This window comes from Podarcis filfolensis (genome assembly GCF_964270895.1).
Source record: "Podarcis filfolensis genome assembly, chromosome: 16".
Lineage (NCBI taxonomy): Eukaryota > Metazoa > Chordata > Lepidosauria > Squamata > Lacertidae > Podarcis > Podarcis filfolensis.
The window spans coordinates 15,781,905-15,806,395 of record NC_139620.1 but is presented as its reverse complement, the minus strand read 5'-3'; the positions used below and the strand labels follow the sequence as shown (position 1 = coordinate 15,806,395).

The following is a 24,491-nucleotide window of genomic DNA, read 5'->3' as shown; positions in this document are numbered from 1 at the left end:
CAGCCTCGCTGTACACAGTGGGCTCTGACGGGAAGCAGCTGGCCGAAGGCAAGAAGAAAGTGGAGGTCATCGACCTCACGCTGGACAGCTCTTCGGACGAGGAGGAGCCCCCCGCCAAGAAGCCCTTCCCGCTCACCACTGCGGCCATCCCGTCTGCAGCGGGACCCAAGGGGTGGGGCTCGTTTTGTGTTTCCTCTGTGTTGGGTTAAACCTCCTTGCGTGCAAAGAAGGGGGTGTAGGAGCCTGAGAAGAGCCTGGCTGGTGGATTAGGCCCAAGGGGGGGATCCGTCTTATCCAGCATCCTGTTCTCACAGTGGTCAGCCAGGTGCCCATTGGAAATTGGCTAGCAGGACGTGAGCATGCTAGACCACGACTGTGCTGTCCTCCAGCAACTGGGATTCAGAATCCTTACTGTAGCCATTATGACTAGTAGCCATCAATAGTTTCATCGAACCCACTCTCTTGTGCGGAATGCTCCAGGTCCAGATTAAGCGGGTTAATCAGAATGGGGAAGAGCAGAGAACAATGGGGAGAGCCCTGCTGGATCAGGTCAAAGGGGGGGGGGTCATCTTGCCCAGCATCCTTTTCTCACAGGGACCAAACAGAGGTCAGTGGGAAAGCCGCAAGCAGGACCCAAACACAAGAGCCGTGTTCCCTCCTGTGGTTTCTAGCAAGTGGTATGTGGAAGCATTGCTGCTCCAGCCGTGGAGGCAGTGTAGCCGTCGTCACCAGTAGCCATCAATAGCTTTATTGGATTCGCCTACCCCCCCCCCCCAAAGTTATCCAGGTTGGTCGCCCTCACTGCCTCCTGCTGGAGCAAGTTCTATAGTTTTAGGTCATGTGCTGCGTGAAGAAGGATTTTGTTTTGTCTGTCCTGAGTCTTCCCACATTCAGCTTCATTGGATGACCCTGTTGGGTTCTAGTATTACAAGAGGGGGAGAAAGACTTCTGTCAGTACACTATGCATATGATTTGATACCTGTCCGCCATGTGCTCCCCCTTTATTTTCCTTCTCCAAGCCTAGTCTTTCTGTTTCATTTCAGAGTATTAAGCCCTGACCACCAGCCCTCCTCGGTGTTGCGCAGCCCCCCGATGGCCACTGTGGGGAGCGACTACCTCTCCAGCCTTCCGATCCCCGACTACCACCCTTACCAGGTCCCCTCGGACATCCAAGGTAATTTGGGCTGCATCACTCAGAGCCAAAGCTTGCGTTTAGTTGTTGCTCTGTTTTGTATCCCCATAGGAGCAGGGTAACTTAATTCTCCTGCTTAAAAACAACCACGCCAGAACCAAGCAGTGTTGTCACGGGACTCTCTGCACTGTGAAGGCTTAGACCAGTGGTTCTCAAACTTTTTTGGGATATCGCCCCCCCTGGTTCCATAAACTGTTCCCCAGTGCCCTCTACCCATGTTGGATAAATTTAAATGGTCTGAAGTATACCTCACAGAAAAGGATGCAGGCTCCAAGTGAAGAGAGAGGCCTTTATTGGAATGCAAATGCGCCTAGGGACAGCCTCAGAAATGAGAGAGGCTGTGAAGAACCACAGCCAATATAATGCTTCTTACACAATCCCAGTGTATACCTCTGAAGGATGCAGCTGTGGACACAGAGCCCTGCGGAGAAAGAGAGCTGAGGGTTGCTGGTCAGAACCAGGCAGGGAGGCAAATCGACCTTACTCCTGGCTTTCAGGGTGTGGTGGGATGGAGCGGGATTGAGAGGCATGAACTCTGTTAGAACGTACGGCTTGCTTGGGATTGTCCATGCCAAAATACACCCTAGAAAACATATTTGTGACCTGCGTGGATATAAGCAGAGTAAGCTTATTTGCAAACATTTTTTAATTTTCTCCTTAAGCCCATCCCACATCCTTCCTGGCACATTTTCGAAACCTTGAGAACTAGAAATGTTAAGAGTTGGCAGAGATGCCATACGCTGTGCAAAGCCCCCAGGATCTGGTGTGTGTCAATGTGCCATTCTTGGTTAGTTGGCAGAATACACAGTCTCACTCTCGCCTGGTATAAAGTGAGCCGCTCCCCATCCCGCCAGATGCTCCCTGCCCCTCCTGACTGATAAGCCTCATTCCTGTCGTGATGCTTGTATGTTTGTGTCCAAAGGAATTGTGGCCTGGGGATTTGGCAGTGCAAGAGAGGAGAGGAGAGAAGGCAGAGTCCGAAAAGTAAAAAAAGGTGAAGGCTCTGAAGACAGACAGACAGGAAATTCTGATGTAACTGTGGTTGCTAAAGCTGCCAGCTCAATACCCACCCAAACCTGGCCCAGAGAGGAAGGTCTTGCATTTCAAATGTCAGGCATGTTGGCATGTCATGGGCCAGCCGCTGTGTGGCACAGCTCCCTCTCTGCACACCAGCCACAAAGCCAGGAAGCTCCCCCTCCACTGGTCTCTCTCCCGGCTGCCCCCAAACTAGGTGCCTCCATACCAAGCGAATCCCAGTGCCCTGTGCCCCCCAGGCCAAGCAATACTGCTGCAGCCGAAACGACAATGCCAGTTTTTTGGCTGGGTGTGTTGCAACATCCCTTTTCCTCAGCTGTGTGGCAGGGAGGGGGCAGCGTTTTCTCCTTGCAGCGGGGATGTTGCTCACAGGAGGACCCCTCTGCCACTGCAGGCAGTGGGGGGGCATGGAGGCAGGTGGGTCACCCATCTCAGGAGTGCTCCTCAGGCCTTCCCAGGACACTGAGGCCTTTGCGGTGTCCATGGAGACCGGCCCTCCTGCCATGACCAAAATATCTTTTCCTACACCCCTCCCAACTTTACAATATTTTTTTTTAGTAATCCCTTCCTCTTCTCCAATATGTTCATTTTACCATTAAGATTATTTTTTCACCTTTTCATTTTTCTAGGTCTGGATTTGTTTTCCTTCCTTCAAAGTGAAAATCAGGTATGTTCCCCCCCTCCCTTTTCCTTCATCTGCCCATCCTCCCTTCCCCAGTCTTCATTTCTCCATGTATTCAGCAACATAGCCACCCAGTGAGCTTTCTCTCCACCCTTCACCCTTGAGCACACCTAGCCTTTCTCTTGCCACTGAGCTAACCCAGCAAACACAGGCTGGGGGAAATCAGTCTTTTCCCTGCCTCTTGCAAATTCCTACCTCCTTGCTTCACTCTGTCTGTTTTCACAGTGGATGGCAGGCTGCTGCCCCCCCCCCAAGCACCTTCCTTTCAAGGTGCATTCACCGTGTGAATTCCTAGAACTGTTCTGAGAAATAAGAACACCTTAACAGCCCTTGGCTCTGTGGAAAGCAAATTGCGTTTGTCTGGGGTGATATTTCTGGGACCTTAGAGCTGAGTTGTTGTGCTGAAGGCTTTGCTGAGAGGCTGTTTTTGAGCTAGCAGTTCAGGTTGTGCAATGAGCTCCTATAAAAACCTTTGCAAAAGAGTCACTCTTGTCTTGCAAAATATTCTGCTTTGATCTAGTGAGCTCAGCTCCCGAGATTGCCAGTAACAATCTGAGAAACTTCGAGGGAACTTAACCTGATGAGAACAAAGTTGGATTTTGAAGCAGGGGTAGGGAGGGGGCAGTTTCTCTTTCTCCGCTGGACTTTGCCCACCTCCTCCTTTCCAAACTGTCCCCGAGCAAAAAATGTTTGTGAGAGACACGTTTATTGGTCTTAGTGGTAGTTGCCTCACCTGCTTCCCACTCCGAGGAAATCCTCATGAACTGCAAGACTCTGCAACTCATGAATCATCTCCTTTATCTGCCCCTTTCAGAGAAAGGAGTTTTGATTTTCCTGGGACTTCTTAAAGCTGTTGCCGCCTGCTGGATTTGGGTGGGGGAAGCAGGGAGCCTGTCTGGCCGGACTTGGTAAATTGACAGTTCCTCTTACCCTTTTCATGGGGATATCCTTTGCTCATAATGCCAGCCACAGCTTATTAAACCATCGTATGAAACTGTGGTTGGTTGGTTTGATTGTCTGAACCCAGCCTAGCAGATTAATTGTACTTTTGTTTCACTGCCCGCAATCCACAGTTTTGTTGATGCTTACAGACCTTGGCTCTTTGTTAACTGTGGCTTGCGATTGTGCAGGAACCCAGGGCTCTTCTTCACCTAGGAAGTTTTGGGGCACTCTACACCCTTGCCAGGCTGCAGAGACACCAGGCAAGAAACCAAACTTTGGAGAAATAAGCTCTGGTTTATTTGTCTTTGTGCCAGACTTGGGGGTTTGTTCGTTTCCGTGGGTCAAGCTCTTACATCAGACTTCCTTTAATTTGACGTCCATGTCTATTTGGCAGCAGACAAGATCATAGGAGTTCTAGGGGTTTTGTTTTTAAGTGTTTTCCCTGAAGTTTTCCCACCCCTCTCCTCTGACATAATGGATCATGCCGGCTCACAGCCTTGGTTAATGCCTTTTAACTCGTTGTTGTTGTTGGTTTTGCATCAAATAACTGATTGTCTCCTTCCCTGACAGCATTACAGCCCTTCCGTGATCACCTCCCTGGATGAGCAAGACACCCTGAGCCACTTCTTCCAGTATCGTGGCACCTCACCCCATTTTATGAACCCCCTGGCCCCTGTGGTGGTGGGGTCCCATGGCACCGTGGGCTCCCCCACCAGCAGCAGCAGCCGCATGAACAGTGTTGTCTCTTCGCCCACCACGGCCTTGCGGGAAAGCCACGTGCGCAGTGGCACCGTGGGGGGCAGCCCCATCTTGCCGGGGTGCCGGCCAGATATCATCTCTCTAGACTAAAAGCTTGCAGCGTGGAAGATACCCTTTCCCTACAGGAGGGCAGGAGGTGGAATCGTCGTTCCCCCACTGGAGTGAAACAAGGAAAAGACAGAATTCCGTCAAGCCTGTTTCTTACAGAGACAAATCGGGCAAAGATCTTTCTCTTGTTTTCCTTCAGGGCTCTTTTTTTCATTCTGCAATTCCGCTCAAGGTTTGAAAAATGATGGAATTGGCTCGGGACAGTTTGGGGGGCCCAAAGAATCTCGCTTTTTTGTTTGGCCTTGGAGCTGCTTGGGAGTTTTGAGCTGGTGGAGTCCAGAAAGCCCTGAAGAACTGGGGGAAAAGATTTAATTTCAGTCATGGGAGGGTCGAGTTCCAGGTCCCCACGGCTTAACGGAAGCAGGATTATTTATGCAAAACGAAGACTCATCAACATATAATCCGAGTTGCAGAATTCCACTTTTTTTTTTTTTTGAGCATTAAACCTGGGTTTCTTCTGTCCAGGATTTGAATGCAGAATCCTCGGTGAATGCAGAATGCCAGTGAAATCAAGGTAACTTTATCGTAAGCACGAATAAATTCAGTGTTTGGGTCAGCTCATACTCAGCACATCGCCAGCTCTGCAACAAATGACCAGAGATCCCAGGCAGGTTATATTGGACCACTTCAGACTGGCATTAAAAAACAAAAAAGTGGAAGTCTGATAGAATTCTTTGTCAGGGAAGGACATACTGTATGTGCCCGATGAAGGGCTAACGTGAGACTTGAAAGCAGTGTCCTAAATTGCCAAAACCAAAGCCACCCCCCACCCAAGCAGATTTTTAACAGACTCATCCAGTGAGGGCGTAACAGGAAACTCACTTCCAAAGTGAGGAGTGGCCGGTTCCAGCTGAGAGAGTTTTGCCACAAATAAAACAGATTTCTCAAAGGTCCTCCATGTGCCCAAACTGTTCAAGATTATTGTACTCGAGAGACTTACTCATAATGAAGATGAAGTAGAAGCCCAGGATGAGCTTTGGAGCAGCTCAAGGACTCAAAAGGACTGGGGAACCGTGATTCCACTTTCCTGCTGACTTTCCCGCATTGGGGACTTCCGTGACTGTTTTCTCCTCTTCCCCTGGGCTGCGTGCACACTTGATGGGAGCCACGGGTGGGTGGAGAGCTTGTGCCCTCTACAGAGCAATGGGCTGTGACTTCTGGGTCTGTGTACCCCCCCCAACGCCCACAAAACCTGACCCATCGCAGGCAACACTGTCTTGACTCTTTGTCATAGGTACCTCCTTAGCTGTGCTTCCTTGACGGTTGGACTTACGCTAATGATGCAGCCCCAGGGGACGCTTCCGAAACCAGCATGCCCTTAAAAGTCCCGTGATTTGCGCCCCTATGTCTCTGTCCTCCTCTCCTCCATCACCAACATCCACTGCGGACCTGCCCATCCTCAAGACTGTTGTTACCACAGTGTATTTTTCTAAAGCTGTAGATCTAGGGTTCCCGTCCCCACTCCTCTTAAAATATTTCCTGCCAATCTTGTACAGAGAACGAAAAGATATATATAGAGATATATATAGATATATATAATTATTATAATCTATATTTTCAGTTTTTGTACATAAGAAACTCCAAAGATCTTTTCTGTGTTTCCCCCCCACCCTCTCTTCCGAGGACGAAATGAAGGTTGCACTTCCCTCCCTGCCCAGGTGGGGGCAGCGCATCGTCCATTGCACAAATTTTATTTATGTATTTAAGTGTATAATTGTTTTGTGTGTGTGTGTGTGTGTGTTTTAATTTCGTAGCCGCTACTTCTGCATTTTCCACTTCCTGCACCTGCCCGTCTCGCCTTTTCCAAGCCAGACGATGCGGTGAGAAAGACAGACAGTGTTCTGGAAAGCTAAGCACTTTTTCCTTTTCTAACGAATCCTGTTGCTTTCAACAAGAAGAACAAGCCTTGAGCGGAGTGGTTCTGCCCTGAAAGGCAGTTTAGAATTTAAATAATAAAATCTCTCCCTGCTTGAAAGCAACAGGAGCACTAAGCCAGATGCAGCAAAGCAGTGACAGCCTTATGAGGAAGCTTTTGCCTCTTTTCAACTTTATTTTTTTTAATCACTCGACAAAGACTCCACGGTGTGCAGATCAAAAAGCCAGAAATGCCCAATTTCAGGGCAGGAAATGTTCCAACTCATTTTGATCAGAGCTGTTAATTCCGTTTGGCATAGCCCATTACCCAGATCTCCCACTCCGCGGAGAACTTTGCTTCGATAAGTCCTTTCAAGTTTTGTTTTAAATCTGAGTTTGGAACAAGAAAGAGGTTTTGATGAATCCTGGGCTTCCTTGGAAGCTTATTTAAGGTTCCTGAAGGTAACCTTAAATAGGAGACATTCGCTCCCTGCGTTGGGACCATAGTTGAGTCGTAGAGGCCTTCCATTACATGCAGAAGGCACAAACCCAACCCCCAACCCCACCAAAAGGATTCAGCCAAAAGGATCAGCTGGCAAAGTGAGGTGGAAGTCAAAATTAAGCAACCCGAAAACTTCCTAGCATCATTGGGCCAAAGCCGCCTCAAACCGCTTCACTTCCAAGTAGCAACACATAAAATCCGCATACCATATGTTTCGCTCTATAAGACGCACCAGACCACAAGACGCACCTAGTTTTTGGAGGAGGAAAACAAGAAAAAAAATATTCTGAATCTCAGAAGCCAGAACAGCAAGAGGGATTGCTGCGCAGTAAAAGCAGCAATCCCTCTTGCTGTTCCGGCTTCTGTGATAGCTGCGCAGCCTGCATTCGCTCCATAAGACGCACGCACATTTCCCCTTACTTTTTAGGAGGGGAAAAGTGAGTCTTATAGAGCAAAAAATACGGTACTTCACAGCGATCCAAATTAGAGTTTGTTGGAAGTTCCCACTGTAGGGAATGTCTTACGTTTCAGCAGCGCTTATGTCTGCCAGACTACAGCGTAAGGGTTGGTGCCTTGGAGGTTATCCAACCTTTGCTTTAACGCAGATTAGCTTCCTCACCTCACCCCACCCCAATATATCATTTCACTAACATTTTAGAGGATGCTTGAATGGATGCAAATACACTACACCATTTCTTCAGAGCATCCTTTGGTGGGCAAGCAGTATTAATCTGCATTGGTGACCTGCGGCTGTAGAAGTGGGGGGATATTTTGAATCTGAAAGGTAATGAAGAGTTGAAACGGTGGAACTCCCTCCTACAGGAAGCAGCAATGGCCACCAACCTCCATGGCTTTAAAAGATTAGGCAGATTCATGGAGGAGAGGGCTATCAGTAGCTGCTCTACGCTGCCTCCAGGAATGTCAGGTGCTGGAAACCACAGGGTGGGAGAGGGCACTTGTGTGCTCAAATCCTGCTTTCCAGGTTTCCCATGGGCATCCGGGTGGCCACCACTGAGAACAGGATGCTGGACTAGATGGGCCACTGGCCTCATCCAGCAGGCCTTTGTTATGTTCTTCGTTATGTGCCATTAGGTGTGTGACTTGGGTGTCCCCTAGTCATTTCCATCTAGGGGGTTGTTTTTCAAGGCATCTGCTTTGAACGGTCAAATGCTGAGATTTACACCTTCAGGGTGGGTGGGGCGCCACATTTCTAGCTGACATAAATCTATAACGCTAGACTGCAAAACGTGCCGACTCCTGTCACCCAGCCCTAGGCATTCGTCTCCTGAAAACTCCACTTCTGTTTATACAAAAACTCAAGTCTCTAGTCCTTTGGAGGGGAAGTGTCGTGATGTGAGGCTATTATTTGAGCAAAGTTTGAAGCCAGAAATAAAGAGCTGGGGGCGGGGAGGGAGTTCCTGCCCTATATTACAGCTGCAGTCTTATCTTCCAACCTCAAATCTCCATGCTTGGTACACCTTTTCCCCATTCCTCCTGAGCATTGCCAACATTCCAGCTCCTTCGAGGCATGAAATCTTGGTAAGCGATACTGCAAATTTCTCTTCCAACAACACATGCATCTATTTGCAATGACCTGATTTGTCTTTCAAGGATGGGTGTGGGGAGCCTTCAGGAAGACACTTTCTTGGAACTTGGGGCAGCTGTCCCCCAAGGTTCCTACCCCCCCCCCCGGCATGCAGCCTTGTGGCTGTTTATCAAGTGGGGGTTAAGACCAGGCAGCCACATGAAGAACCGCCAAGCTCTACAGGCATAAATGTTTTGTACATTAACAATGAGCATTTGGGGACAAAGAAAGGTCAGGGGTTCTGGTTTTTCTTTCATTGCCATTATCAACTGCTTTAAAACAATGTGTCTGCTTCATCTCACTAACTTCATAAAACATTTCATCTGCACCCCAATAGCAAAAAAGAGGAATACTTCGCTTCACACTTTTGGGTCTCCTTTTTTCTGTCCATTGAATCTCTTTGTTTTATCAGCTTGGAGCCATTGTGTATATGCAAAGTACCTTTTAGATAAAATAAATTCTTGGCAAAAGAACTGTTGTGGAGTTCTAACTTCATTAGTGCCAATTTCCAGCCTCAGCTGGTTCACCTGCTATGGCTGTCTCTGGACCAAGAAAGCCTGGTTGGCAGTCCTGACTGGACTACTGCAATGTGCTGCACCCGGGGCGACCCTTGAATTGTAGAGTTGGCAGGCAGGCTGGAAGCCGCGGCTGGTACAGGATACGGCTGCCGATCTGCTGAGCAGAGCAGCAAAGTGGAGCCATGCATCACCCATTCTTTTATTTTTGTTGGGGTTTTTAAAACAAATCAATATTTTAAAAATAAGAATAGCCATAATTGATTACAAAAGATGTGTTGCCCCTTCCTAAAAAGCACGTCAGTGGTTGCTAGACATGGGCCATGTTGGCACAGTGAACAAGTTGTAAGACTTTTGAGCAAGAAGACGGGGCTTCAAATCCACCCCACTTCCACGGGTTATTTTCTGTCATCTTGAATGTGAAGGGAACTGATGTGTGCTAGTCCTTTGAACAGGAACCAGACAAGCACATGAAATAAAATTCTGGAACTCATGGTGTGAAATTCAGATGCGCCCTATCGTTTGCATTTGTTTATTTCTTCCCTGCTGTCCAGTGGACTGCCTCTTTTAAGTATCTACAATGACATATTCTACTAAAAAAAAAACCACACCCAACCTTTTAAAAACCCTCATTTGCTTTCCTGCCCCTGTTAATGTGGAGTGTGCCTACATCTGTGAAAGTCCAGGCAAGAAGTGAAACTCTTGTTGCTCCTTGGTCACTGAACAATAAAATGTGAAAATACAATTTCCCCATGAGATCAGTCCTCCCCCCCACCCAAAAAAGGGAAGCCTGATTAACCTTAGTGGTATCAAGAGAGCAAACTGCCGCCAGCATAAAACTAGGATTAAATCCAGTGACTGAGTCCAGATCATGCCCCATGTGGCTTGTCACCTCTTTCTTTCTCTTCCTTCTCAGTTTTGATCCTTTCACTCTGCTTGCACTGCTAAAGTGTCCAGCCAGAGCCTCAGGGCAAACTTTGTCCCGGTGCTCACCCTTTCCACGTCTTCCCCCTGTAGCGGAGCGGAGCTGAGAAACATTGTGGTGGGGATGGCCACTGTCTTGGCTGAGCCGTGCTGCAGTTTGGTGATGCTGTTCAGGGAGGCAAAGAAGATGCCCAGTTAGCCCAAAACATTGCCCAAGGGGTTGCCAGCACACTTTTGACCTAGGTGCTGAAGGAGAGTGGGGTGCTTCCCCCCCCACCCCAGTTTTCCGCATCGCCTAACCATCCACATACCTGACAGCTGGTGGGAGATCGCCTGCCATCGCACTGGTGGCCCCAATCTCATTCTGCGTAGCAGCAATGGATGCCAAGATCGGCTCGTCCAGCCAGGCGTAAGCGCTCACTTCTGCTTCATTGGGCTTCAGTCTCACCTGAAATGTGACACAAAAGTAAGCACAACCAAGCAACCAGAACTGCTCTAGGCATGTCGAGTATGGTGGAATATTATTTTAAAAGAAAACTGGAGATTCAAAGAGCAGTGTGGGGCTGTTTAAAAGCCCTTTTGCAAACAGGTTTTCAGAGGCTTGAAAGAACTCTATGTCTCCTTGCAAAAGGGCTTTCAAACAGCCCCACACCGTGCTTTGAAATCCCGACAATCAGGGCTTCACTAGAGTGCGGCATCACCTGATGTCACTATGACCTAGGGCGATTGGCAGGTAATGCCCCACCCACCTGTGAAATATTGCCTGCCAGGGGTCAGGATATCTGGCCCACTGATCATAAAAGCTTCCCCATCCTTCTCAGCTTTTGCCACAAGACGCTCTGTTGTTTACTCTGAGATGAAATATTCTAATAAATTTCCATTTTCTTTTTAAAAAAACCTGTTATGATCATTTTAAGTAGGCAAAGCTGGGTGTGTAAACAAGGTTATCACCAGTACAAAAGCATGCCCCCCATCTTTGCCCATGAAATATCTGGGGTTTGCCATTCCCAGTTAAAAGGCTGGTTGGATGTAAGAGGAAGAGGCCACATACATTTAAAGTCCTAGGATGCCACTTTAAATTGCCCCAAAGAATTCTGGGAGCTGTAGTTTGTGAAGGGTGCTGAGAGTTCCTAGGAGACCCCCTTAATGCCCTCCTAGAGCTGCAGCTCCCAGAGTTCACTGTGGAGAGATAGATTGTTAAACCACTCTAGGAACTAGGCAGGCTGTCCATCAGGGAATTCAGCCCTCGGATGGAAAAAGGCCTCCTTTCCTGATCTAGAGTTCCAAGAAACCACTGAGTCACCAGAGCTTCCCCATAAGAGCGAATCAGAATTGTAGAGTTGGAAGGGACACCAAGGATCATCTATTCCAACCCCCTGCAATCACAACTTGAGCATTCTTGACATATGGATGCTGTGCATAGTTTAAAACCAGGAGGGTGTGTGTGTGTGCTTCTGATCTTCTCTTCTGGGGGGGTCGCTTGGACACCCGGTTAGGCTTCCCGTGACCCTGAACAGCACCAACCACCTCACCTGGAGCTGCTGGTGACTCTCGCGGGAAAGCAAAAGGAGGTAGACAACGACATGGTGACGCTTTGGCAGGCCTCTGCTCAGCATGGGAGGGTACACAGACTGCAGTGGGTGAGAGAAGGCAGCACCTGTGAGGAAATCCCTAGGCTGTGCGAGAAGACCGACTCCTCCTCACAGGGGTGTTGTAAGGAGCAGGCTGGAAGTGAACTGCTTTGAACACTGGGGGGAGGGCCCTATCTCAAGGGGCAGAGCAGTTGCTTGGCATGCAGAATGTTCCAAGTTCAAACCCCAATGGCATCTCCAGTTAGGGCTGGGAAGATCCCATCGAAAACCACAAACAGCCACTGCTGCCAGTCAATATAGACAATTCTGAGGTAAACAGAGCAATCGGGCTCAAGTATTGCCGTGTTTCATAACTCTAGGGTGGCATGGCTCTTCCCCACCCCAATTCTATCCTCAACACAACCCTGTGAGGTAGGCCAGGATTGAGAGATGATGACAAGGTCACCTGGCAAACTGCATCCAAGCGGGAATCAGAACTGGTGTCTCCTCAGCCTTAACCAGATTGCTAAACCAAAGAGTCTCTCATGGGTGACTCTGCACAACTAATAGTGCGCAAATAATTCACACTTGTGCATTTTAGATATGAAGAGGACAAAGTCATGCACAACTATAACATGGCTGCCCCTGCCTCATGCGGACTGGCCTTTGAACCCCAGTCCTTCCCAGCTCTTCTGGGCACCCCATAATTCACCTCAGATCTTCTGGGGTGCTTGAGTGACTCTTACCTCCCACAGGGCCAGTGGGCGCCAGGAAAACTCCCCGTCCTCAAGCCACAGGCCCGTCTCTTCCCCCAGTTCCCTCAGCCCAGCGTCCAGCAACTACAGGAGCAGAAAAAGCAGGTTTGGAGCAGATCCTGAAACTCCCCCCTTTTTTTTTAAAAGGAGAAACACAAATTCAGATTGATAGAAGCCACAATGAGGTACAAGAAGGATGGGACAGAAATCTCTGTATAAACTGCAGGTAGCCAACATGAAGATGCTGCTGGACTACAACTCCCATCAGCCCCTGACTCCTTGGCCAGGCTGATGGGTGGCGTAGTCCAGCAACATGCAGAAGGAACCACATTGACCCTCCCTGGTATAAATAAACTTATTTCCTCCTAGCCTGGTTTCCCCTGACACAGGTTGCCTCTGTACTTCCTCTCCTTCCAGAGCACAGCAAGCTGTTTCGTTACCTGTTCGTCCTGTTCGATGTGGCCACCTGCAAAGGAAAAGAAAGATCCAGGTTCCCACCATGCCAATTTATTTCTGACAGGCTCAATCCCCTCTAAGCCCCCTGCTCAGCGTTTCATTCTTGGAGCTGCCGGCTCAGCTCTTGGACACAAAGGAAAGGGGCTGAAACGTTGCGGGGGGCAGCTTTCCACAGGACGTACGCAAACAATTTCTCTTTTGGCCTACCTGCCCCACCGGCATGCACGATGGGGATAAAGATAATACTACCCCTGCTCCTGCCCACCTAGCAGTTCAAAAGCACGTCAAAGTGCAAGTAGATAAATAGGTACCGCTCTGATGGGAAGGTAAACAGTGTTTCTGTGCGCTGCTCTGGTTCGCCAGAAGCGGCTCAGTCATGCTGGCCACATGACCCGGAAGCTGCACGCCAGCTCCCTCGGCCAATAAAGTGAGATGAACACCACAACCCCAGAGGCGGCCAAGACTAGACCTAATGGTCAGGGGTCCCTTTACCTTTACCTTACCCTACAGGGCTCTTTGTAAGGATTACTGAAGGAGTACACTCTGAATGCTGCAGTTGATTCTGCAAAGGCGTTGACCTGCCCTGACATTCTACCAGTATTGCCTCTAAGCCTCTCTTTCCTGTCTTGAGGACTAGGAGCTTGCTTTAAAAATAATAAAAAAGCTAATACCACACTTGCGCTCAGCTTGTAATCTGGATGTTGGGTGGACTTTAGTTCCCAGGGTCCAGGGTGCTTCACCTGACCCCCTTGTTCCTAGCCCTTGTTTTAGATCATAACCCACTCTGGAACTGCATTTTAAATGTTTTAAATAAATGATAATTGCAAAGTTATTTGTAACTTTGGGAGGGTGTTGTCAAGCTTCTCCTCTGCCACACCCCCCCCCAGGCCGACTGAAAAATTGTGTGCGGGGGGGGGGGGAGGTCTCCACTTAATAAACTTTTGTTTCACAAAAAAGCAGGTACTTTTTTTTTTTAGGTGGGGGGAATTTAAAAAATCCTTCAGCCCCTGGATCCAACTCAAAGCCAATGTGGTATTATTTCTTTTATTTATTTCGTAAAATTTATATACTGCTGGTTTTAAGAAGAAGGAAAAAAAACCCTCAAAGCACTTTATTATGAAAATCAGGCATCCCAGGTAAGGTCCTTGGCTGGCCTGTTCAAGCATACAGGCTTAGTCTAAAGAGCCTCAATCCCAGTTACCTGGGGTGGGGTGGGGATACAAACTGCAGGGGGAATACAGGTGTTCTCAACCTTCCTGTGGACCACCTGTAGGGTCTGGCTGTAGGATGACTGTGTATTCTCCTGCCTTTGGAGCATAGCAGCTTTCCCCATCCCTTCTCCACTTCTAATTTCTCTGTGTGTCAAAAACACATTCCCTTCCCCTGCCTCACCTCCAAATCTCACCTGGAGGGACCCAAATGTTGGGGAAGCTGCTCAGAGTCTTGGACCGCCTTGTCAGCAACACTTTCTGATTGGCTGACTGCAGGAGGATGGCCACACCCACATCCACCCCTCGCTCCTGGGTCTCCACAGGGAGGGAAGAAGCTTGCGCCTCCGTCAGGTGTTTGATGGGGCAGAAAGGCGGTCTCTGTGGAAGAAGGTTTCTTTTTTTATCTTTTCCTTTCTTCGTGAGACAAACAAATAAACAGAACCGAACAAAGGTTAGCATGGGATGCTACATTTGCAAGAAGAACGATAAAAGCTGGTTATCCTTAGATACCTGTGACAGGTAAGTGGAGAGCAGCAGCATAAGAAATGAGGGAATCAGAGATGATTTGCCAGGTATACAGAAACATAAACCTATAACTGGAACCACCAGAGACACAAGGAGTACCAAGAATAGAAGGCTCTAAATTACATCAATGTCCCCGTCCCCCCCGCAACCAATTGGATGTTACTTATCACAAATTTCTAGAGACGTGTGGAAGAGACAACTGTAATTTATTTATATTTTTTTTGCAAAAATAGGTGTAATGCTATTTTCCATATGTTACTCCACCATAGGGAGGTGTTGATTTGAGACAAAGTTTTCCATCTTCGGGCAATCAATAGATAGGCAACAATAAGAAGGTAATTTAACAAATGTTTTGGTTTTATATTTTTATTCTCTCCTTCAAAAAAAGAAAGAAAGAAAGAAAGAGGGTCACAGTTAGCAACTTGGGTGAGAATAAATGGAAGAAGGCGTCTTTAAAAAAAAAGAAGCAGAACTGAACATTTTAAAGAGTGTTTCAGTTCTGGAAACCCCATCCATCTCCCCCACCAACCTGCAAGAGGACCCTGTTGGAGCCAGCAAACTCCCTGTCAGAAATCAGGAACCGGCGCTGGTCCAAAGCGCAGTTCACCATCCAGCTGTCTTCGTCGCCTGTGCAAAAGTGGCCAACGATGCTCTGGGAGAAGCAGACAAAAAACAAAACAAAACCCTAGTAACCATTTCATAATACTGTATACAAGATTTTTTAGGGTGGGGGCGGTGTCCAATTAAGACTGTAGGTAATGCTGCAGTTCCGGGGGTGTAAATTACTATTAAACTTTTAAAAGGCCTTTGGTTCACCTGATTGACATCCTATACCCTTTTGAAAAGTGGCTCTTTTTGCGTGTCAAAACCCCTCCCCCCGGAAAGAAAGACACAGGACACAGCGTTTAAGATTTAATTGGGCTTGAAATGGCCACAACTTTATTGATTAAAGAATTGAAGGTATTGGCCTTAGGCATTGGCTCCTATCTGCTACCCGGCATGTAGTCCGGGAAGGGTTAACACAAAACCGTGGGGAAGCCCCTGCTGGAGTACGCCAACTAGGGCCCCCGCGGGTGTCACCGCTTGGGCGTGCCGGGGGCCCTTACCTAGACAGGTTTCGGACAAGACAACGCCCCTCGGAGTCCTGTACCGGACTACCCCATTACCTGGGGAAGGTGATGGCGTTCCTTCCCCCCCAACCATTCGACTAACCATAGAACCCCAGCCAATGCCTAACCGCCAATACAAGGAAAGTTGTGACGTTTGCTATGAGGTAGGCGAAAAAACCAACTGGCCGAAGATTGCCAACTTGGAAAAAATTCCTACCAGGCCCCTTGCGGCGACCAACCGGAGTCCATAGCAAGGTCATGCCTACCTACGACTGCCTACGCCTCAAAGGGTGGGCGGGATGGGAAAACCTCTCGGCTGCTCAGGGGAGAAGAGGGTGGACCCTGGGCGTGCCCGGCTTAAATTAGCTTAAGCCCCGCCTCCCCCCGGCCCTCCGATAGGAGGCCAGGGTTGCGAGCACGCCCAGGGATTCCCTCACCTCTCGCGGGGGCTACGACAGCCCCCGCGCCGAAGGGGGGGAGGGGCTAGACCGCAACCCCCTCTCCTGCCCCAGGGACAGAAAGGGCTTTGCGTGTCAAAACCCCTCCCCCCGGAAAGAAAGACACAGGACACAGCGTTTAAGATTTAATTGGGCTTGAAATGGCCACAACTTTATTGATTAAAGAATTGAAGGTATTGGCCTTAGGCATTGGCTCCTATCTGCTACCCGGCATGTAGTCCGGGAAGGGTTAACACAAAACCGTGGGGAAGCCCCTGCTGGAGTACGCCAACTAGGGCCCCCGCGGGTGTCACCGCTTGGGCGTGCCGGGGGCCCTTACCTAGACAGGTTTCGGACAAGACAACGCCCCTCGGAGTCCTGTACCGGACTACCCCATTACCTGGGGAAGGTGATGGCGTTCCTTCCCCCCCAACCATTCGACTAACCATAGAACCCCAGCCAATGCCTAACCGCCACTCGAGCAAAGCTCGCCGCCAATACCTTCAACCCTGCAACCAACTCCTATGCTCGTCTATGGAAACCCCTGAACCCAAGACCTAATTCCTGCGATGATGTCACCCAACCAAATTTCGTTCCCCGCATCAGACAGATGCACGCCATCCTTCCTGTAGAGGGCCTCATTGCTGAACTGGATGCTCGGGTGTCTGATGACAAACCCGCCCAGATCCGCCACTCTACGTTCCACCGCTCGTTCTAAAACCTTTCTCGCCTTGTTGACTCCGACTGGGCTCCCGCAATCTCTCCATGTCCTCCTCTCCAGCAATGAGGACCACATTATTGTAACATGTGGGTATGCAATGACCAACTCTGTCAGGTCGTCAAAAATGTGCCACCTCAGATCAATCGCCTTGCGATATGCGAGATCATTTTCCCCCAATTGAATCACAAGGGCGTCTGGCGGCCCCTCAGCCGCAGCCCTGGCCATCACCACCGGTTTGAATTCGCTCCAGCGCATCCCTCTACGCGCTATCCAAACCAGCTCCACCCTGGGATGTAAACTCAGGTTGCCGCCCAGTCCAGTTCGCAAGGCATGAAACTTGGCCCAGTGCACGATGCTGTGGCCGACCAACCAAATGCGCAGTCTCGAGGGCTCTGAAAAGCGAAGAAAAGGCGGGTGGAGGTCAGGGGTGCAACACACAGTCACAAATTGTTTCTCACGTATGTTTTGTACGCGTTAGATTTCCACCTCCCCATTTCCTTGATTCTCTCCGTGGGGAGCCCCATATGTACTGCAGAGGTGGCTGCACCAATACGGAAGGAGTGTGCAGCAAATTCAGACGCTGGAAAACCACACGTCGACAGCGCCGACCGCATAACCCTGGTGAATTGGTGCCTAGTAAGGCGAGATCCGTCCGCATGTATCAGAAGCGGACCCTGGCCGACAGGCCTTAAGTAAAGAAAACGCCGCGTGTCCCGAACCGGACAAGGGCCCCTGCCATATACCGCCTGGAGCCGAAGCAGGGCCCCCTTGCTTTGCTGATCTGTCTTGGAGTTTCGGACCCGCACCACGAGATCGGTACTAGAGAGGGTCAGGTCGCCCAACAAAATTCCCCTCTGAGGCTGGGTGGCTTCCCCTTCGCACACTACCTCGCCTACGCGTAGTGCGCCAAAGAAAGCAATGGAAAACGCTGCAGAGAATAAACGCGCTTCGTATTTTGACCAGCAAATTTGACGAAGGGCCTTGTGGATCTTACAAAGTATCTCGTAAGTTACGGGTCGCCTACTGTCCGCGCCAGGGGGTTGCTGCCTGCGCCATCCCTGCAAGGCTTTGCGCACGATGAAGGCTGCACATGGGTCCTTTTCAAAAAATGTTTTACAGAAGTACGAGATCCCCGCTGAGTGAATGTTGAGTGTCTTAGGGGCCCGGCCTAACGCCCTCAAGTGTGCCAAGTAGCGGAGCACCTCCCTGGTTGAGGGAATGGAGTGTTTACTTGGGCCAGGGGTGCGCGCCCGAAATTTTAAAAATTCCACCCACGCCTTCTTATACGACCTCATTGTGGACGGGGCCACTGCACCGAATACTCCCTTCATTATATCTCGCTCCCAATCCTCCAGAGATGCTCCGGGAAAGGCATCGATGATTGGTCCGCTTCTGGCGCTAGCGAGCGGAAGCGCTCCATCTGGAAACGAGATAGAGCATCCGCGATATCATTATTAATGCCAGGCACAAATTTGGCCGAGAAATAAATGTTATGTTCCAGACACAGCAGGACAAAGGCCCGCAAAAGGTCACCCACCCTGGTGGACCGCGCAGACTGCCTTGAGAGAACCGCTACAACTGCTTGGTTGTCAGTGTTAAAGCAAACCCTGTGATTCCGAAACTGATCCGCCCACAGATGTACAGCCACAACAATCGGGAAGAACTCCAGGAAGGTAAGGTCCCTGGTAATGGGTTGATTTTGCCAATCTGTGGGCCACCGTTTAGCACACCACTGGCCGCGGAAGTAAACCCCAAAACCCAAGGACCCGGCTGCGTCAGATTGAACTTGAAAGTCGGCACTGAGAAGCAGGGTATCCTGCCATAATGATATCCCATTGTACTTTTCCAAGAATTGTAACCAAACCCCTAGGTCAGCCTTCACCTGTTTGGATAGCCGCACCCTGTGTTGGGGTGCTTTGAGGCCCGCCGCCAGTCGCGCCAGACGCCCGCAAAATGGCCGCCCTGGGGCAACCACCCTGCAGGCGAAATTTAAATGCCCCAGCAGGGATTGGACCTGTCTCAATGTTACTTTCTTTAGGGGCAAGAGCTGCTGTATGGTTGTTCTGAGCGCCACCAATTTTTCAACGGGTAAGCGAGAAGTTTGGGCTATGGTGTCCAATTCGATGCCCAAATAGACTAGGGATGTGGCCGGACCCTCTGTCTTCTCGGCGGCTAGGGGTACCCCTAGTTCGCCGGCTAGGGATGTAAAAGCATCTAGCAGAGATGAGCAACGTGGCTTATTATCCGCGGCCAAAATAAAATCATCCAGGTAATGCGAGACGCCAGACGACCCCGTTCTGTTACGCAGTGCCCAGTCAAGGAACGTGCTGAAAGACTCGAAGGCCGCGCATGCAACAGAGCAGCCCATGGGCATAGCTTTGTCAATGAAATACGCGCCGTCAAATTTAAATCCCAACCATTTGAAGTCCTCCGGATGAACCGGAAGGAGGCGGAAGGCAGACTCTATATCGCATTTTGCAAGGAAAGCACCCTGACCAAATCGACGGATCATCCTCACGGCCTGATCAAATGAAGCGTATTTCACTGTGCAAAGCTCCTGAGGAATCCCATCATTTACCGAACCCCCCCTAGGATAAGAGAGGTTGTGGATCATGCGGAATTCCCCTGGGGCCTTTTTTGGCACAATGCCCAGCGGGGAGAGGTGAAGCCCCTGGAAAGGCGGTTCGGGAAAGGGACCAGCCACCCTGCCAGCCGTGATTTCTTTCTCTATCTTCTTTCTGGCTATGTCGGGCCGTTCCCTCACAGATTTTTGGTTGCCCGCCTCCCTGGAGCTTGGTGGAGTGGCCACCGGGATCCTAAATCCCGAAGAAAACCCCTCCCACAGGTATTTTGCCGCGGCCTTATCAGGATACTGTTCCAAAAGGTCTTTGAGTGGCTGAAGGCGAACGGGGGTGAATGCCAAACCTAAGTCAGTGTTACTGGCGATTGCCGGGACCTTGACGGGATGCACCGGGGGCACCTCTGGGATTGTTATGGAAGTACCCCCTGCCCCCCCGAAAGGGCTGTTGCTTATTCTTGAAGCACGCAGAAGCGGGGTGATTACCCCAGCATTGCTCGCATTCGTGCAGATACTTACAGAAGAGGCGAGAGCATACGCCCCTGTTAAATTCCCAGCATTGCCGACGTTTCTTTGGCTCAATCTTACCCACTTTCGCCGCCTCCTGACTTTTCTTCTCGATGTAGGGGTTTACATCCTCTCCCCAGTAGTTAGGATCTGTAAGGTCCCATCGCGTGGTGGGGTGGAGAGAAGCATTCCTTCGGAAGTTCTCGTCGTACGTCAAAGCAGCATTTTCGCCTGCTAGCGCACGCGCCCGCCTCACATGAGCCTGGTAAGCCACTAAATCCATGGCGCGGTGGGGATAAGCTGCACACACTACACCCATAAAAACCTGGTACCCGTCTAACCAGTTATCGAATGTGCGTTCCGCCCTGGGCGTTCTATACCTCCTTCTACCATAAGATCGTCTCTTCTCACCTTTACCTGTAATTTTTGTTGGAGGGAGTAGAGTGAAAATATCCACGTAATCCCCGTTGAGGATTTTATTCCTCTTCCTATGTGACAAGTGGTTCCCCAAAATGAAGTCCGTGGGTTGATTGGTGGCAACCTTAACATCCTCCACCAATGCCCCATCCTTCCAATACAGCACCCCGTTAAAAACCTTACGGTGGGAATTGGCTCTCCTTTCATGGGCCCATAGGGGGATCCCATGATTCGACTCCCCAATTCCCCAATAACCATCCATAGGCCCCTCAGAATCCGAGTCTGATGAGGACGTACCTGATTCCTCCTCCTCGGTATCCGAATGCCTGCTCCTCTTCTTCCTAGCCGACGTGTGCCTCTTTTTGGCCTTCCTCTTACCCCCCTGTGGCGTGCTAGAAGAGGCGTCGGTCGCTGAGCAAGAAGGCTGATTCTCCACTGTTACCCCTTCGGAGCCAGAACCCGCGCTGTCCTCGGTGGAACTGTGCACCTGCTGCTCCTGAAAGACACTTGGTGTACCTATAGCTTGAGAGATGGTTTTACCGCCGCTCCCTTTCTTGGGTGCCTTCCCCTTACCTTTGCCCTTTGCTGGGGCCTTGCCCTTACTGGCAGCCTGCGTGGTTTTTCCGGAGCGGGCAGATTGCGCCCGCGCTCCGGGACGCCCACTAGCTGCGGCGTCTGGCTGAGCACCCGCTGCCGGGGCAGGCGCCTGGGCGGCAGCCACTGATGAACCCTGTTGGGCCATAGCCGACGGTGCAGCCGAGGAACCAGGCAGGCCCTGGATGGGGGGTGGAGTATCAGGAATTACGTCCTGCGTTGGCTCCAGCGCTGGCAGCGCCGCTGACCCGGGTCTACACTGTCTGTAAAGGGTTTCGAACACCCTGAAGAACTGGTTTAACGTTTGTGGGTCACAAGTTATAACTGCCGTTTGCGCACCATCGTTACTTGTGGAGGGGGCCGGCAGGCTGCTGCCAGTGGTAGACTGCTGGTTTCCGTCGGAAGCCATAATGAACTATGCGTGATTCTTGTTCAGTATTGCCACACAGCACCAAGGCTTGGACTAGCAAAATTTAGGATCTGTATATTTTATTTTATTTATTTATTTATTTAATTTATTTATTTATTTCCGAATTACCTATTGTGGTGAAATGTAGTTCAAAATTATCTACACCGCACTGTTCAGCAATTCCCCCCCTGGTTGCACTACCACCTTGGGACGGGCTAGCTGTGACCAGAGTGCTGATAACCACCACTGGCCCCGCTGTTGAGACACTCAGAGAAATTCAGGCAAATAGCACCCAGTTTGAATGATTGCTAAACGGTTGCCTGCGAAAGTATTAATTAAGTCCCACTTATAAATGTAAATCACAGAAATAACTATGTGTTTTACTTGCCTGAGCTACTCCTCCTACCAGTCAATCTCAATGTATGAGACTAAAAGTGCAGGTATTATACTTTGTAGTAAAACAGTAAAATGAAATATATTCCACCTTTATCTAGTAATCTTCTGTTTAACTTTTCAGCACCTGGTCTCCCATCCAATTTGAGACCACATCGGACCCTGCTTAGCTTTGCAAATGTGCTAGCAGTTTTATTGCTGCACCACCAGGGGGACTCTCTATTATTGAGGGAAACAGGAGCTTAACTTCCAGGAGGTAACAAAGCTTAGCTAGTATTTAATCTGCTAAAGCCAATATACTATCTAGCACTACTGGGCAAATAAGCAAACCTGATAGGTACACAACCACAGGGTAAAATAACTAGGAATTAAGTAATTAAAGGAACAAAATAACTAGGCAAATAAGCAACCTGATAAGGAATAAAATAACTAGGAATTAAGTAATATAAGGAACAAAATAACTAGGCAAATAAGCGACCTGATAAGCACACAATTACAGACTGCTGCCGAATTAAAGTAAAAAAATTAACTTAGAATTAGGTGAACAAAGGAACAAAATAACTAGGCAAATAAGCAACCTGATAAGCAAACAATTACAGGCTGCAGGCAAATTAAAGGCATAAAAATAACACTTCCAATAAAGCTGCTAATATCACTGCCGCCGCTAGATGGCGATGTTCACCAGGAGTTTGCGTGAAAACGCTGGAAGAAAAGCTTACAAACGCTCCTCAATTGAAAATAAATGTGCAGCCCTACAACAACCAGCTACATCCAATGAAGCTGCAATGCCCAATGAAAATATCTACAAGTTCTGAGAAATAGGAAGGCGAGAATTAATTTAACGATCAAAAGTAATTGCCAGGCCCTTGCCCTTACACAAAATGGCTGCCCCTGTCCTCACACGTGGTTTCTCAAAATGGCGGCCAGTGCACTCTGCCCTATCTCAAAATGGCCCCTCAGGCTTCAGCATGTGGCGTCAAAACAATGACGCCCTGTGGTTTGGGCCTCCCCCAAAATGGTGGTAGGAAGGTGGGGGTGGTCGCTGCTCAGGGGAGAAGAGGGTGGACCCTGGGCGTGCCCGGCTTAAATTAGCTTAAGCCCCGCCTCCCCCCGGCCCTCCGATAGGAGGCCAGGGTTGCGAGCACGCCCAGGGATTCCCTCACCTCTCGCGGGGGCTACGACAGCCCCCGCGCCGAAGGGGGGGAGGGGCTAGACCGCAACCCCCTCTCCTGCCCCAGGGACAGAAAGGGCTTTGTGAGGGGGGTGTTATTGGGTTGTTGTTCTTATTTTGATTATATATATATATATATATATATATATATATATATATATTGTGGTTTTTATGTTGATCTTTTCTGCGAACCACTCTGAGACCTTGGGGTATAGGGTGATATATAAATTCAAATAATGATAATAATAAAAAGCTGCTGTTGTTGGATCAAGTTAATCGATTTGTTGAACTAAATTTTGAACCAGTGGAAATACTTGTCACTGTGTTGAATTTTCTTGTGCTATTATTTTCTTTAGGGAGTCCTGCAAAGTGCAATTCTGATTTGTTCTTTTTATAGGGTAGGGGGCACGGGGGGCGAGTTTATGGAACCAAGAGGCCACGCAGATGTTGGACAACCCCTGGCTTAATCCATTGCCGTGGCCTTTAGGGATCACCCCAGGATCCACTGCTTTAAATGCCTGGTGTGGATGCGGGACCTCATCCACCTGCAAATCACCCGGATCCTTCCACAAAATCCCAACAGAGGACAGCAAGTGACAGACCCACACACAGTTTTCGTCGCTACCTGCTGGAACCTGGCGCGCTGCGGGCAGCTGTTCTCTTTGGACAGGTAAACCACCACCCTCGTGATGCTCTTCATGTTCGCCCTCCTAGCCAGCATCGGAGCGAGGCTTTTCAGAGGCTTTTCAGCCTGGCTGCTTGGAGGAAATTCACTATCATGAGCAACTGAAACATGCTGCCTCTACGCTGCAAAAGGCTCTGCGGCGTCCGGGCGTTGCATTTGTACGCAGAGGTTGCAAAGGAACCGGAGACCCGTTTTTCCCCCCTTGCAAAGGCTGCTGCAACCTGTGCATTGCACGATCCCTTGTTTTAGGGGCTTGTAAGTTTCAGGCAGGAAGTGAAGCCGACTCCCGGCTAAGGGCAGCCCCAGGAAGCTGCTGCGGGAGGAAATGCAATTTCTGCTGGGAGGGGTTGCAACCTTTGCAAAAGGCGTCGCCGGCAAAGCTAGAGAGAGCCCTCTTGCGGCTGCTTTGAAGCGCGCTCCTTCGATGATTCTCTTTGCAATGGAACAACTGTAGGTATAAACATTTCCCAACAGCCCCATGCAAGGAGCTGGACAGTTGCCCTCGCGAAGGAAAAACACTATGCAACGCCTGGTTAAACTGTGGAACTCCCTCCCGCAGTTGGCAGTGAAAGCCACCAACGTGGCTGGCTTTAAAAGAGGATTAGGTAAAGGGACCCCTGACCATTAGGTCCAGTGGTGGCCGACTCTGGGTTTGCAGCGCTCATCTCGCTTTACTGGCCGAGGGAGCCTGCGTACAGCTTCCAGGTCATGTGGCCAGCATGACTAAGCTGCTTCTGGTGAACCAGAGCAGTGCACGGAAATGCCGTTTACCTTCCCGCCGGAGCGGTACCTGTTTATCTACTTGCACTTCGACTTGCTTTTGAACTGCTAGGTGGGCAGGAGCAGGGACCGAG

General features: G+C 49.7%; 2 protein-coding genes across 8 annotated transcripts in view; one reads left to right on the top strand and one right to left on the bottom strand.

Moving 5' to 3' along the window:
* PIAS3 (protein inhibitor of activated STAT 3) overlaps positions 1 to 9,132 on the top strand; it is a 35,563-nt gene extending 26,431 nt beyond the window's left edge. For 4 of the 7 annotated variants that reach the window (XM_083589373.1, XM_083589370.1, XM_083589371.1 and 1 more), the window contains 5 exons: positions 4 to 172; positions 1,044 to 1,174; positions 2,115 to 2,186; positions 2,857 to 2,894; positions 4,422 to 5,647. In XM_083589373.1, the coding sequence (XP_083445499.1) occupies positions 4 to 172; positions 1,044 to 1,174; positions 2,115 to 2,186; positions 2,857 to 2,894; positions 4,422 to 4,700 (689 nt within the window). In that variant the 3' untranslated portion in view covers positions 4,701 to 5,647. Of the gene's footprint in view, positions 1 to 3; positions 173 to 1,043; positions 1,175 to 2,114; positions 2,187 to 2,856; positions 2,895 to 4,421 lie in introns of all 7 variants that reach the window. The other 3 variants (XM_083589376.1, XM_083589372.1, XM_083589375.1) reach the window with 1 other exon arrangement.
* Positions 9,133 to 9,672: 540 nt separating this feature from the next.
* On the bottom strand, positions 9,673 to 23,969 carry NUDT17 (nudix hydrolase 17). The gene is made up of 9 exons (XM_083589419.1): positions 23,859 to 23,969; positions 23,578 to 23,707; positions 15,146 to 15,268; positions 14,286 to 14,469; positions 12,865 to 12,890; positions 12,416 to 12,508; positions 11,631 to 11,729; positions 10,410 to 10,546; positions 9,673 to 10,264 (listed from the first exon to the last, which is right to left on the bottom strand). The coding sequence occupies exons 1-9, from the start codon at positions 23,864 to 23,866 to the stop codon at positions 10,102 to 10,104; spliced, it is 963 nt and encodes a 320-aa protein (XP_083445545.1). The 5' UTR covers positions 23,867 to 23,969; the 3' UTR covers positions 9,673 to 10,101.
* Positions 23,970 to 24,491: the final 522 nt, after the last annotated feature.

Bases quoted from the DNA above. Each gene is read 5' to 3' on its own strand.
- NUDT17 (XM_083589419.1), bottom strand. The intron at 11,730-12,415 runs GTAAGAGTCACT...CACCCACTGCAG, and splicing joins GCCCACTGGCCCTGTGGGAG to TCTGTGTACCCTCCCATGCT. The intron at 10,265-10,409 runs GTATGTGGATGG...CTCCCTGAACAG, and splicing joins GATCTCCCACCAGCTGTCAG to CATCACCAAACTGCAGCACG.